The sequence below is a fragment of the Strix aluco genome, chromosome 5 (genome assembly GCF_031877795.1).
Source record: "Strix aluco isolate bStrAlu1 chromosome 5, bStrAlu1.hap1, whole genome shotgun sequence".
In the NCBI taxonomy this organism is placed as follows: domain Eukaryota; kingdom Metazoa; phylum Chordata; class Aves; order Strigiformes; family Strigidae; genus Strix; species Strix aluco.
In genome coordinates, this window is record NC_133935.1 from 88,505,687 (window position 1) to 88,519,576 (window position 13,890).

The 13,890-nt window shown below is 44.4% G+C and overlaps 1 protein-coding gene across 8 annotated transcripts in view; it reads left to right on the forward strand.

The window, feature by feature from the left end:
- PPP6R2 (protein phosphatase 6 regulatory subunit 2) overlaps positions 1–13,890 on the forward strand; it is a 125,538-nt gene that overhangs the window by 42,739 nt on the left and 68,909 nt on the right. For 7 of the 8 annotated variants that reach the window (XR_012623685.1, XM_074828164.1, XM_074828168.1 and 4 more), the window contains one exon: positions 10,285–10,530. Coding sequence is in view for 7 of the 8 variants with exons in the window: in XM_074828164.1 (XP_074684265.1) it covers positions 10,304–10,530 (227 nt within the window). In the remaining variant the exon portion in view is untranslated. Of the gene's footprint in view, positions 1–8,789; positions 8,809–10,284; positions 10,531–13,890 lie in introns of those variants that run through there. The other variant, XM_074828170.1, reaches the window with a different exon arrangement.

Below are 13,890 nucleotides of genomic sequence, written 5' to 3' on the forward strand. Positions count from 1 at the left end.
GTAGAGATCAGATTAAAACAAAGACTTAACCTCTTATGTATAGAAAAAACTACATTATGGTTTTCCAATTTCACATTTCCTAAAACTCACTTTACAGAGCAGCTTTCTCTTAATTCATCTGCTCTTTACAGCTTGATGTTTTTAACTTACTCTGCTCCTTTATTTCTACAATCCTCATGATTTTCTTACACAATTTTAAAGCAATGATTTTAGTGCACACAATGTAACCACTGTAGCCTTGCAATCAATATTGTTTTTATATATTTGCTTTACTCCCTTCTGCTTTTAACAGAGTATGAGTTTTTCGGAATTGACTGGAGTTGCTTGAACAGTTTGTGTTCCATTCCGTGTCTGAGAGAGGTGGTATGGAGAAAGTGAATGTGAGGCAGTTGTGTTTCATAACTCAGCATGGGTGGAAGGAGGAATGATATGCAGTGAATTCAAAACAGCTGGTTTAAAAAGTACTTTTCCAAACAATTTGAAACTTTGGTATGGTTTGAGATCAGAGAACACTTCTGACTCCATGCCCAAATGGGTTTAAAAAGATTAGACATATTCATAGGATGTATTCACTGATAATTATTGAACGTGAGACTTCGGGTGTGACTTAAGGTTATCTGTGAAGAAATCATGGCAGGAGGTTGAGGCAGTTTACCAGAAAAAGATCATTCTTACCCTGCTTTCCCACGTACTTCAGGGAGGGGGCTGTTCTCATAGCATATTGCTTCCTGGGTTGATAAGGCATCCCAAGGCTGTTTTAGGCCTTCTTTGAGGCACTGCTTTGCTTTTTCTGAGAAGATTAAAGAAATGAAGAAATCCCGACCAAAGAAGTTGCTGTCTTTCAAGAAAATAGTAAAAGCCCCTTCATTTACAGAAGGGGGAGATTGTCAGTAGCCAGAAGCTGATGTTGGAGGCTGAGGCTTGGGCTTTGTTGGCTTCTTGCCTACTGAGTTAATAAAGTTTCCCTTTCCTTCTCAGCCCTGTATGGAGGGTAGGAAAAACCAAAAATGTATCCAGTGTGTCTGGAAAGCTAAGGCTCCTTTTCTGGAGTAAGTTGATGCAGAGTAGCGGTAGGTTCAAATTAGGGTAAGCAAACGCTTTGCAAAGGACAGTTGGGGAACTCTGACAGTACTTGCAGATGCTTTCAGCACTGAAGACGCATTTTTGAAGCAGGATCAAAGGTTAAATCAAAATTCCACCCCCAACTTTTATCTAATGACAACTTGGTGGGGAAAAAATGGGCATTCTTCATTTGAGAAACTTTTCCCTCTTACTTAACTTCAGAATGGAAAGCTCTTTCAAAATGAAAACTACTGTACTTCTATTAATGGCAGAATAGGCTATTTCATTATCTAGACCTAAGGAAAAGCAGTTTGTTGAAATACAACAGTTTGAAGGATGTTGTTCCTATTAAAGATACTTATAAAAACCAATTCCTGACCCTGTTCTCATCCCTTTAGCACTCTAGGTTAGGCTGTGGCTTCCAGCACTCCTGCGTTTGGCCTTGTTACTTGCTGTTACATCCCTGAAACTCCCAGCACATTGGAGTCTCATTGTAGTATACTCTAATGTTTTTCTGGACATAGAATAAATAACCTTAAATACTTAATGAAGGGCAGTAGTATCTGTTGTGTGACTGTAAATGAATTGGTATATGTTTATATAGCAGACTTTTATAAACCTTAGAGAAATGTTTCTCCATCTTGCTTTCTGATGCATCTTAAAGGTTCAGTCTGTATCTCCTGACTTTTCTGGGTTCTGTGGAAAATTTCACTCAATCATGGCCCAAGGCTGCTTCACTTAGAGATGAAGGTCAAATAATTCAGCTCAGTTACAAAGAGTGAGAGAAGTAGGATGACCTGATGGTGACGGATTCAGTGTCTGTTGTTGACAAAGCAGTTATTCTGTTCCTGTCTGTTTTGTCAACTATTACTGGTGCCAGGAAGGTGTATGGGAGGTTAGTGATTATCAGGGACAGAAGGCAGGAGAAGTCACGCAGCTGTATGGATACACTATATTGCTTTTCTGACCAGAAATGTCAATAACAGATCTTGTTAGAGTCTGCTAGAGCTGTACAGCAAGCCTTCCCTTGAGTGGGGACCTCATCAAAGGTTAATGAATTTGGAGTCCTCTTAGCAGACTTTAATGCTTCTTTGTTGCTTTGTGCCTGGAGAACTGAAACTGTCCGTGAGATGATACCGCATCCATAAGGCATAAGGCCAAGAGTCCAACTTGTGAAAAAATGTGTTGTCTTTGGAGAAGAGAGGCATTCGTCAGCCTCTCCGCAGATGTGCGTATTAATCTAAGTGCACCTGCCTGAACTGGTCTTCCAGATCTCTGAGCACCACAAGGCACTAAAAGATACTGCAGAAGCGTGGGGAAAAAGCTCGAATTCCTGCTAGAGGAGGGACGGTGAGTTGTGCTTACCTGCTTTATAGGGTTCCCTCCTCTTTGCTGCCGTAGAGATACAGGCAGCTTGGATGTGACAGCTTGATGGATGATGAGCATGGTCATGATATTCTTGTTTTTGGGGATACCAAGAGGCCATTGAGGCACTGCTGTTCTGAGGACTGGAACCTGCTCAAGAAGAATGGAGGAATGAATGCAGGAGGCAGCTCACACTTAAAGGACAGAAAGAGCAAGCTGAGCTCTGTAAGAACATTCAGCACTTCTGCAAGAGGAAACAGTGCAGACCGCAAACCTGTTCGGCGGAGATAGGATGTTCCTTCCCCTGCTCTGACCAGCAAGTAGTGCCGTAGCCGCTGGGGAAGAGCCCAGGCTCTAGTCAGGGCCTCTTCTGCTTTCGTCCTCGTTCAGTTACAGCTGCTCACCATCAGCTTTGACAGCGTCCTAGCTGCTCGTGGTGAACAGAGTTTGCTTCATTTCCTAGCCTCTTACTGCTGACTTCCCTACACGGGTCAGTCTAGTGCTGCCAGTTCCAAAACCAGCTTTTGCAGTAGGGACTAAAATGTGCCTTTCAGCTTTAGAGAGCCCTCCTGTTCGTGCTGGGTGAAAAGGCCTGAGAGAGCCCTGCTTTGTCAGATTGTTCAGAAATTGCATTAACCGCCCCCACCAGAGCCTAAAACTAGAGAACAGAACTCTGTTTAATGCTTAATAATTGGGAATGCTTAAAGTTGGCAGTTAGCATCCACTTCTTTGTGGTTGTTTGTTCTGGAAATCTGCAATTTTTTTTTTTTTTTTCCATCAGATGCATAAGATGCCCCTGATTCGGTTTGATTTCCTGGTTTTTTTCCTTATTGGGGTGTGCAATGCCACAAATTGTTAGAGAAAGTAGGATACTCTTTCATATTCCTGTTTCTTCATCTACCTCTTCTGCTGTACCAGTTACCTTATATTCCTTAACTTTAGTGATTTCTAGTGTTTAATATTTTAGTATCTAGAAGTTCCTCAAGTTTAAGTAGGTGTCCAAAAGACAGCATAAACAGGAAGCAGTGTTGAATCTTTGCAAGTCCTGTATCACAAGAAGAAATTGCATGTCCCATTTACTGGGCTCATCCTACTCAGCAACTCTGTAGCTGTTTTCGGTCTCTCTCAGCCCATTTCCTGTTATGCAGAGATGTTTTTTCTTATCAACGTTTTGGAAGGAGCTGAAGTGCGCTTTCTGAGTTCTAGAAGGAAGGTGCGTTTATATCCTAATGCTAAAAGAAAGGGCTTGCTCGTTCCGGGCTCCTGGCTCTACAAGGCGATACCATCGTTTCAGGTGGTGGATTACTCTGCTTTCTGTTTCCTGTGGTAGCTCCCGTTAGATGAACTGGAGTTTGGTGATTAATGCTGCGGAAGGTTTTCACGGTAGCTCAGGTTCTTCGTGGGGAGATCCCATTTCTTTATCTCTCTCCATAGCTCGTAGAGAACAAGTGCCTTGTTAGTTAGGATGGTTTACCTCCAGTGAGCAGATTAAAGAAGATGAATTAGCCAATCATTGCAGAACGGGGCACTTTATTCTAGATTATCCTTTTTTTTTTAAGTAATCATGAACACTTTTTATTATAGACATACTAGTTTCTTGATACAACTCCAAATGGAATGTTCATAGTGGTGTAACTTCAATCACAGAGAACATTTCCTGGCCCCCTGTCCTGTGTTTTCAATACATTTTCATGTGCTTCAGCAATTACGTTGCATGTTTTAGAAGACTGCATGTGCTTCATGCAAAAGCACCCATGAGATCATCATGTGTGTATGTCTGTGTAGGTGTCCTGCTGTGTCCAGAGATGGGGTGGCTGGGTTTCCCAGAGAGCTCCCCTCTTCTGTCCTCTCAGTGCTGCCTGGGTACAGTAACATGTGCCGCTGCCCCCGCCCTCGGCTGCATATGATGATTGGGTGGAAGGTTCCTCTGGACCATCCAAATCTGCAAAGTCTCAATGAATTGGCAAGGGATGAGGAGAATAAGAAGGGCTTCTACAGGTACATTGGCCAGAAAAGAGAATCCACAGCTCCCCCCTGCCCCAGTTAATAAGACAGGAGAACTGGTGACATGGCTGGGGTACTCAACAATTTTTCTGCCTCAGTTTTGAGTGGTAATCACTCTTCCCACATCTCCCACACTAAGCTGAGTGATGCAGCTAAAGGAACGGGATGTTACTGAGAGGGACCTTCGCAGAAGGCTGGAGGAGCGGGCCTGTGCGAACCTCATGGAGTTCAACAAGGCCAAGTGCAAGGTCCTGCACATGGGTTGGGACAATCTCCAGTATCAGTACAGACTGGGGGATGAAGGGATGGAGAGCAGCCCCAAGGAGAAGGACTTGGGGGTGTTAGTGAATGGAAAAACTTGACTGTGAGCCAGCAACGTGTGCTGGCAGCCCAGAAGGCCACCCGTGTGCTGGGCTACACCCAGAGCAGTGTGGGCAGCAGGGCGAGGGGGGGGATTCTCCCCCTCTGCTCCGCTCTCGGGAGACCCCCCTGCAGTGCTGGGTCCAGCTCTGGGGGCACCAACAGCAGAAGGACACGGACCTGCTCGAGTGGGGCCAGAGGAGGCCACGAAGATGCTCGGGGGGCTGGAGCACCCCCCTGTGAGGACAGGCTGAGAGAGTTGGGGGGTTCAGCTGGAGAAGAGAAGGCTCCGGGGAGACCTTAGAGCGGCCTCCCAGGACTGAAAGGGGCTACAGGAAAGGGGGGAGGGACTCTTGATCAGGGGGGAGGGATAGGACGAGGGGGAACGGGTTTAAACTGACAGAGGGGAGATTTAGATGAGATCTAAGGCAGAAATTGTTCCCTGTGAGGGGGGTGAGGCCCTGGCACAGGTTGCCCAGAGAAGCTGTGGCTGCCCCCTCCCTGGAAGGGTTCAAGGCCAGGTTGGACGGGGCTTTGGGCAACCTGGGCTAGTGGAAGGTGGCCCTGCCCAGGGCAGGGGGTGACACTGGATGGGCTTTAAGGTCCCTTCCAGCCCAAACCCTTCTGTGACTCTGTGAATTCACCAGCACTAGCAGCTGCTTGTTGAGCCTTTGCTGTCTCGGCTCCCAGAGACACCGCAGTTCTGACCCTACGGACCCTTACAGCAGGAATCGTCTCCCCTGTGCCTGACTTGTGGCCTTCAGGAGGGGTTGTCTGGCTCCTGTAGGTCGTGACTCTCTCTGCTGGTCCTTAAGTGGCATGTGTGTGTCTGGGGTTTTCTGTGTGGGGGACCATTCCACTTTCCACTTTCAAGCTTGCAGAGATGTTACGGGGATTACAAAACCTCGTTTGGTTGCCTGGACACCTGCTTTGGCCTAACTGTTGGTTTCATTATGCCATGAACAATCATTTCTAAATCTCACTTGCTGCGTTTTACTGAGTAGCCTGTGAGAGCACTGTAGCTCAAAGAGCTTTTTTTTTTGGCCGGGGTGAGGGCGAAGAGGAGGCTCATGTTGCCTGTGCTTTGGGCAGCATGGTGGGAGGGTCACTGCTGCAAGACAGCCTCCCTTCCCAGTTGGATGCAGCTGCACCCAGTCCCGGGGCGCTGGGAGTTGCATCAGTGTCTTCCAGAGGCCCAGTGAGGCCAAACTCCTTGGCAGTTCTTCTCAACCTTTGTTTTAAGAAGGTTGGAGAGGAGGATCTGCCTGCTCTGTGCTGAGAGAAGAGCCATGTTCCTTCCCTAAGGACAGCTTCTCAGCGTGTGTCCTATAGATTAGACAGATTTTCCTTTAGATGTATAAAAAGTTTTGAAGAACTGTAGAACTGACAGGTTTATAATGGGTTTAGATTGGAAAAGTGAGATCTATGTGTGTAGTCCACATATATGTATGGAATATATATGCATTTAGGTTAACTGTGCACCCAAACATCCTTAAGTTGAGGCCTTTTCTGCCAGCTTTTCACTCAGTGAATTTATAACTAAGCATAGTTAGTTAAAAATATCTGAAGAACAGTTTGTAACGAACACACTATACAGCCAAACAGCATTACTGTCACAGCGATGTCACGTAGGTTGAAAATTCAGATGTCTCTTCCTAACTCAGAAATTCAGTTACTTGAGTGCATTTTCAGTACCTGAATGGATGGATGCAGAAGCTCTTGCTTGTTGCTGTAATGCTACAAGTTAACCTTTTAAATTAATTTCAATGTACTGTTGATTTAAGCAACTCAAATTAGAAACGGCTTTTCTCTCTGCCACTTCTTATACTATTTTGGGGGGGCGGAACTAGTTCCCAAAAGATTGGGATCAACCTAAACTAACTAATCAGGCAGTCCAGAAGATTGTTCGGAAAGGCGGTGGATGGCCATGGGGGAGGTCTGGGGAAGCTCTTGTTCTGGGCAGCTGCCCCCCATTTGCCCCTCAGTATCAGGGCGTGGGCTGCCCCGAATCACCCGATAGCCTCAGTGTTCGTGGGTGGTGCTACAGGAAACGAGGTGCTGTAGGTTTGACTAGAAGTGGTTGACCCTTGACGTTTAAAAGCAACTTTGTAAGTATAAAGTGTTTTTCTCGATGGGATGCTTGATCAGGATCTCAGTTCTCTTTCTGCTGGGATCGGGGCCATGTACTTCCCCGTAACGTGTGTGGGAGCTCTGCCTCAGGATGCTGAAAGTCCGAAGCCAGCGAGTTAACGTGGCGCAGGGAGGGCTGTGGGCAGCGGAGCTGTGAGGAGGCTGTACGGTGCGTGGCTTGATGGTTCGGAGCTTAAACGTTCCCTTTATCATCTAGTACTGAGACACCTTTCAAATAGGGCTTCGTCCTGTCAGCGTGCTGTGTCACGAAAGACAAACTTGCAGAGATTTTCTTGATTTCTTCTAAATCTCTGAGGTAAAGTCATTAAAAGAAAAAAGTATGTTGACATGGCAAAAAGCTCTCTGAAATAGAAAAGTTATCTGTGACACATTTTGAAGCACTGAGTGGAGCTTCACGGAATTTGTTACCAAATATCCTGGGTGACGGAGCAATTCCAAGAAAAAAATAACCTTAATTTCATGAGGTAATCCTCTTTCTTTTAGAGATCCTTAGACACATACACACACATATGAAGAATCCTTGAACTGAGGTGGGGCAGAAGATGCATGTCAGTAACTTAATTGATAAAAATAAATAAAATATTAGTGTTTCTTTTAATGTGTTTCATCTAGTAGTTCCTATAAGCCCTTCAGTTGGAGGTTCAGTGTGAAAGTTATGCTGCAAGGGATCCAGATATTTAAACATGTAATTAAAAAATTTGTGTCTTTAACCTTTTAAATTGCCTATTATGGTAACCAGAAAGCAGTGCCCCCTTCTTCAGTAAACCTTCCTGAAGGAAAAAAGTGTTATTTTCTGTTTATTTCTTAAAAAGGGTAATTTCAAAATTCTGTCTTAGATGTAGTTATGCAAGCAGTGGAACTGGCAAAAGATCAGGCGTGGTAACATTTTTGGATGCTGGAGAAAGCAAAATGAATGGTTGGAGCGAGTGTTCCTGCTGCTGCGGAAATAGTAATGTGGGTTAGGTTAAAAAAAGCGTTGTGATCCTGGTGTATAAAATCACATGCTTATAGACAGATAATCTGGGAATGTAGCACACTGACATCTCCCATCCAATTTATTTCATTTTCTACAATGTGTTTTAGCTTAATGATATTACTGCACGGAATGTTTGCCATGTTTGAGCTGTGCTTATCACCTTTGTCAATGGGGAATAACAGTTACTCTCTTATTTTCTTTAGCGGGGAATAACAGTTACTCTCTTATTTTCTTTAGCGTTAATGACTGTTTATTTCTTGAAACCATCTTTGGTCCCCACAGCCTACAGCATGATGCCGTCTCTTTGTGGGCCCTCGTTGCCCTGGTCTGTGGAGCATACGGACCCAGGAGTCGACCGGCTCTTCGGGCACAGGGCTCCTTCCTTCAGAAACTGTTTTTTGCCTTTTGTTCGACTTCCGTACGTGCAGCAGAGCCACGGGGTCTGAGTGAGGATGAGACAGTGTCTGGGGAAGAATTTAGTCTGAAACACTTAACAGGAGCCAGAAGTGGAAGGCTGTACTCAAATTCGCAGATAGTTAAATGGCTGAGCTGCTTTTTGAAGTACAGATGTCTACTGAGGAGGAGTTGGAGCTACCCTGTACTCTGAAGATACTGAAAGTGTTACTGGGGAAGGATGAAGGTTACTCCTTATTTGCTCCCTGTAGGGAACAGTAAAAGATAAGACAATGAAAAATGAAAGGAAGAGCAGTAATTTAAATTGTGCCAAACTAATCTGGGCTCTTTCTCTGGCAGGTGATACTCTAAATAAAAGGAATTCAGTAAATCTTGTTTCTTTGTGGGGTTCGTTAAGGTACTCGGTACGATGGCCAGAACAGGATTGTGAAAAGTTGTCATGACTGGGGAATCGTGGTGAAGGAGCCGATCCTGAGGTGAGATGAAGGGCAGAATTATAAGAAAATATTAAGCAAGAGGAAGAGTTTCTTAGGGATACTCTGAACACTGTCTTGCTTTGATATGGTTAATAACTATTCTAAAAGTTGAAGTGTGTTGGGGAAGCTAACTGGAAAAACACATTTAATAGAGTTGTGTAGAGAAAAATCAGGATAGCAAAAAGGAGAGAAAGCGTTAGGGGTAAGAGTGGGATGGAAATGAGTAATACGAAGTGCAATGCTCTGTCTTTAGCAAAAATTGTTTGAAGGGGAATATTGTTACTAATCTACATGGCAGTAGTGAAACCTCATCTGCGATACAGCGTGTGATTCTGGTCGCACACTGAAGGCTCCTGCCAAGTGCAGCAGCCACAGAGGGGATCTGAGAGGGGACGATCTGAACTGCTGTGAGCGGGGTCGGGCAGGGGGTCCCCAAGCGCTGTCAGGTACGTGTGGAGGGGACAGAAAATGCGGCAGGGTCTGATCACCGTTTATGAAAGGTGACTTACTGTGTTTTGGTGGGCCTGGGCTCCAGCTCAACTCGGTCTTTAATAGTTTGCCATTTTTTTGTTACGTGCACTGTCTCACTTTCAGCACTTCTGCAAAGAACTGTGTCAAAATGTTTTGTATTTAGCTGGGATGATGTGAAACGTCCATGTGAAGCTTCCTGCGAGGGAAGGTGCTGGTTGAGGAGAGTTTCCTTTCGGCAGGGTTTTATGAGGACTTGAGATCCAGAATGTGTAGGACAAGGCCGTTCCTTCAGTTTCTGGCTTTGATCTGTAGTGTCCTCCTGGCACTGCGGGTTTTGGTAAACAAAATAGACTCTTCTGTCCCACAAAAGACCACTCACAGCTTTATACTTCTATGATGTTAATGAGATTAATAGTATATCCTAGTGTTCCGTAAGGTTTATTGTATTTGGTAGCAGTTCAGCTCTAGGTTTACTGATGTTGTTATCACTCGCAGTGTCCAGCAGGTTGTGGGGTTTTTTTTAATACTTTCCCGTTACAGTCTATCTCTTGCTGTTATGTAGACACTGGAGGCCTTTCTTCCACTTACATAAATCATTGATTGTTACAATTATGGCTGATGAGCATGACTCGGAAATACAAATAATACAGAAGCCTCCTAAACCTTTTAGTGCAAATTGTTTATAGTGCAGTCGCGTGGTTTCTCTCTCAGTGGCCAGCCTTGACTCTAATCCAGCAAAGCATTTCTGGGTATGAACAGAATCTCTGATTTTTAGTTCCGGCTACTTGCAATTAAAGTTAATTCATGCATATATTGTGTCCATTGTTGATATCATACAGCTATAATCAAAGTTATGTTAGTTTTCTGGTGCAAAAAGTTGTTAATTTTGTTTACAGAATTTTTTACAAGCTGGCTGGCAGCTGTATGAAGGTGTTCTGCTCAGAGTTATAAAGGAGGAATAAATAGTGAAGGTGGATGATTAACTCACACTCTTTTGTGTTACAGCTAGTTGTGTCCCATCAACATGTTCTGGAAGTTCGATTTGAACACGACATCACATGTGGACAAGCTGCTGGATAAAGAAGATGTGACGCTTCACGAGCTGATGGACGAAGATGACATCTTACAGGAGTGCAAGGCTCAGAACCGCAAGCTGCTGGACTTCCTCTGCCAGCAGCACTGCATGGAGGAGCTGGTCAACCTCATCACCCATGAGCCCCCCGTGGATATGGACGAGAAGGTCCGCTTCAAGTAGGTATTTGTTTTCTCTCCTATATGAAGAAAACTGTGTGAGAGTTTGTGGGCGTGGAAATGCTCTGGTGCGAGATGGATGTCACCTTGTCAGTCTTGGGAGAAGGGCTTTCGAGTACTGTGAAACGTTTCACAGCATTTTGTTATTTGTGGTGAACCTTCAGAAGCTCGTTTATTTTTAATGGTTTAATATTGAGTTTGTCTAAGAAAAAAAAATCTTTTGCTGTTTGTTCAAAACTTTGCAAGCAAAACAATCGGTATCTCAAAAGTACCTTTGGTATGTTTTTATCAAAACTGCAAGCAAAGAGCATTCTGCTCTGAGTTAGAGGTTTCTGAACTTGATTGGTTTTCAAGTAGTCAAGCACACAAAAGAAAATGAGCTGCACAGTGAATAAAAGATGTAATATTTTCAATGTGCTGCATATGCAAAAGCTGCTGATTTCAGTGATGGTACAGTTAGGGAGAGGGCCTAACCCTGTGAAGAGCCTGTTTCCTACCATGGTGAATTCTTTCGATGTGTTTAGTTCCCATAGCAAGTTGTGTTTATACATTTTTAACTAAATGTATACTTGAAAATATTTACATTTTGGATTTGGGATGTTTGTTTTTCTTTAAGTTTATGTAAAAATAAAAGGCTGCTCTGTGTATAAATAAATAAATAAACCCGGGCAAGTTTGTCACTGTGGGAATTGTTGGTTATTGCTGCTGTTGGTTGCAATCCACAGAAGAAAGGGTAGTGTTGTTTGGGTTTATTATTAGGTGAGGCAGTTATCAACTGTGTTTAGGTGACTGTTTCCAGGTAAGTGAATGCCAGGAAATACGTTATGTAGTGACTTGGAATATTATCTGGCTGCTTTTGCAAAGCTGCTGCTATAAAAGGTGAATTACCAGAAGGGACCAGAAGTGTTAGTTTTATACTGTGTCCTACAAACGCAAATTTTGTCCAGGTACTCTAAAACCAGGGGTGTGGCACACAGCAGTCTTTGGACTTTGTGCATGACCTGTGTGACATCGGGTGTTACACCGGGGTAACTGGCTTTTCACGGGGTGACCGGTGCCGTGCTTCCTGCAGCCCTTCATCCGTGGTGTTTGCACAGCTAACCTGAGACAAACTCCAACCCAAAGCGTCTGCTTGAAGGAGAGGGATGATACTTTCCTTAGTGCTGAGGGCTGAGCAGAGGAGATGCTGAACAACAGGAGGTTTGTGGTCCTTCGCTGGAACCGGGATGGATTTTGCTAGAGGAGAGAATGAGGGATTCCAGTACCATGCCAGTTCGAATTCATACACTGTCCGTACCACTGCAGAATACTCCACTGCTTCAGTTAACTGTATTTTTAAGTCCTGTTGTTCTTGAGATTTTGGGGGCTGCTGTCAGAAGACAGTTTATGTTTCTGATCCTGTGTGCTGAAGGGTGGAAGTGGAAACATTTTCCTATTGTAACCGAACAGATTATGAATAAGGGAAGGTGGGGACAAACGAATTTCTCAAGAAGCGAAGTCCTTAATGCAAAGCAGAATGAAGAGGGAAGCTCAGTACGAGAGTGTTTACGCCCAGGCATCCTTGAGTTTCCCACACGGGATCATAGGCCTTTCCATCAGCGTTTGGAGGCAGCGTGTGGTTCAGGCAGTTCAAGGCCAGGTTGGAGGGTGAGGAGGCCCAGGCCAAGGTGGGCAGTGGGAGGAAGAGGCCAGCCTCCAGTGGCACGGTCCCCTTTGCTGGCAACACAATCTTGTGTTGGGAAGGGCTCAAGTTAGCAGAGTCATTCACCGATCTTGTCATCAAGCGATGGCGTTACGTCGTCTTCCTCTTCGAAGAGCGGCCCGTAAGGTGCCTGCTTGAAAAGCTGGTCTGGTGGTGGGAAGTGTGGTTATACACTAAAGACAGATCAGTGAGTCTTCAGATGGCAACGAGAACTGCGTAGTGACCTGCTTGCCAGGACAAATAGAGTTGATCTTTATGAGCTATTTTTTTTTTTGGAAATGCTTCCAGTACCACAGGTAGACCAGGCAGAGAAGCGTTTCCAAAGCACGGCAAGGCACTGGAGAGGGGAAAGAGGGTTAAGCTTATTAGAAACTGGGGAAGCTTTTGGAATAAACAAAGGCTAAGCTGGAAGAACGGACTGTCTAAATCCAAATGGAATCCAATTTTTGGCTCATAAGAAAAGGTTATGAAAGTTTCTAAACTGGAACAGGGGAAGAAACTTGATAGGTTTGGAAGGACACGCATGCCGTGGAAATGGAATCATCAAAATGCTTTATTCTTGAAACGTCAGTAGGATGGAAGTTCATAAAGTTCAGAAGGGAAACTGCAAAGAGGAAACTAAGCAACCAGATGAAGACCTGTAGCAAAGACGTGTGTAAAAGATTTGAACAGTCTATTTATAATGAACTTCTTGACGTAGTAGGGTGTCTCATAAACCTGCTCAGACCGTGCAGTAACGAGAGTACATCTTATAGGAAAGGCAGAGTAGGCTGTGCTGGTGTAAGAGCGGGCTTTAGGGGAGGGAGGCCTGAGTCAGTCGGTTGCAGCGCGGAGACCTTACGGGCTGGGATGAATAGAAAAGGTGAAGTATTAGATCCGACTGTGTGAAACTTGGAGACTGTAGAGGCTGCAAGAGCAGAACGTGCTACAACAATGAGAGGTTTCATTTATCCTCCTGTTGACAGGACATATATCACAGGGGGGCACGGTGCATGAGGTTTTAGGAATCGTGAATGCCTTTTGCATGGAGCAGTGAGCCAGAAAAAAGAGAAATAAGTCTTTATATACCCTTGGGGGCTCTAAGAAATGTAACTGTTGTAAAATCACTTTGTAATAGTAACTATAATGTGCTCAGATTTAACATCCTCATAGGAGCAAAAAAGACATAAACAGCATTATCGTGGGCTTGGGGTTTGTTTTTCTAACTTTTAGGAATGGAGCTACATAAATATGAGGAGGCTAGTTAGAAAGTAAGTGGTACTATGAAAGGGTAAAAAGCTCACAGCTGGCCTGGAAACATTTCAGTGACTCGTGGTAAATGCAGAGCTTGTATTACAAAGATTTAAAAAAAATCTTAATGTAGAAAACTGACTCAGTTAAAACCAAATAATCCATTATAGGTAAAAGTACATCCTCACAAAAGGGAGGTTGTGTCCAGATACGGAAAAAGGATATAGTGGTGTGGTAACCCGTGAGACTGGACAAAGGGATTTTTATTTTTGAGCAGCAGTTTGCTAAAGGCAAAGCCACTGATGCTCTAAACCCATCAGAATAAGGAAGCCTCTCCGAGAACACGTAGAGCGGGTGGGTGATCCAAGTCTAAAGGAGGATGGGACCATAGCAGAAAATAAAACTGTCTGTTGGTGCTCACTTCAGAG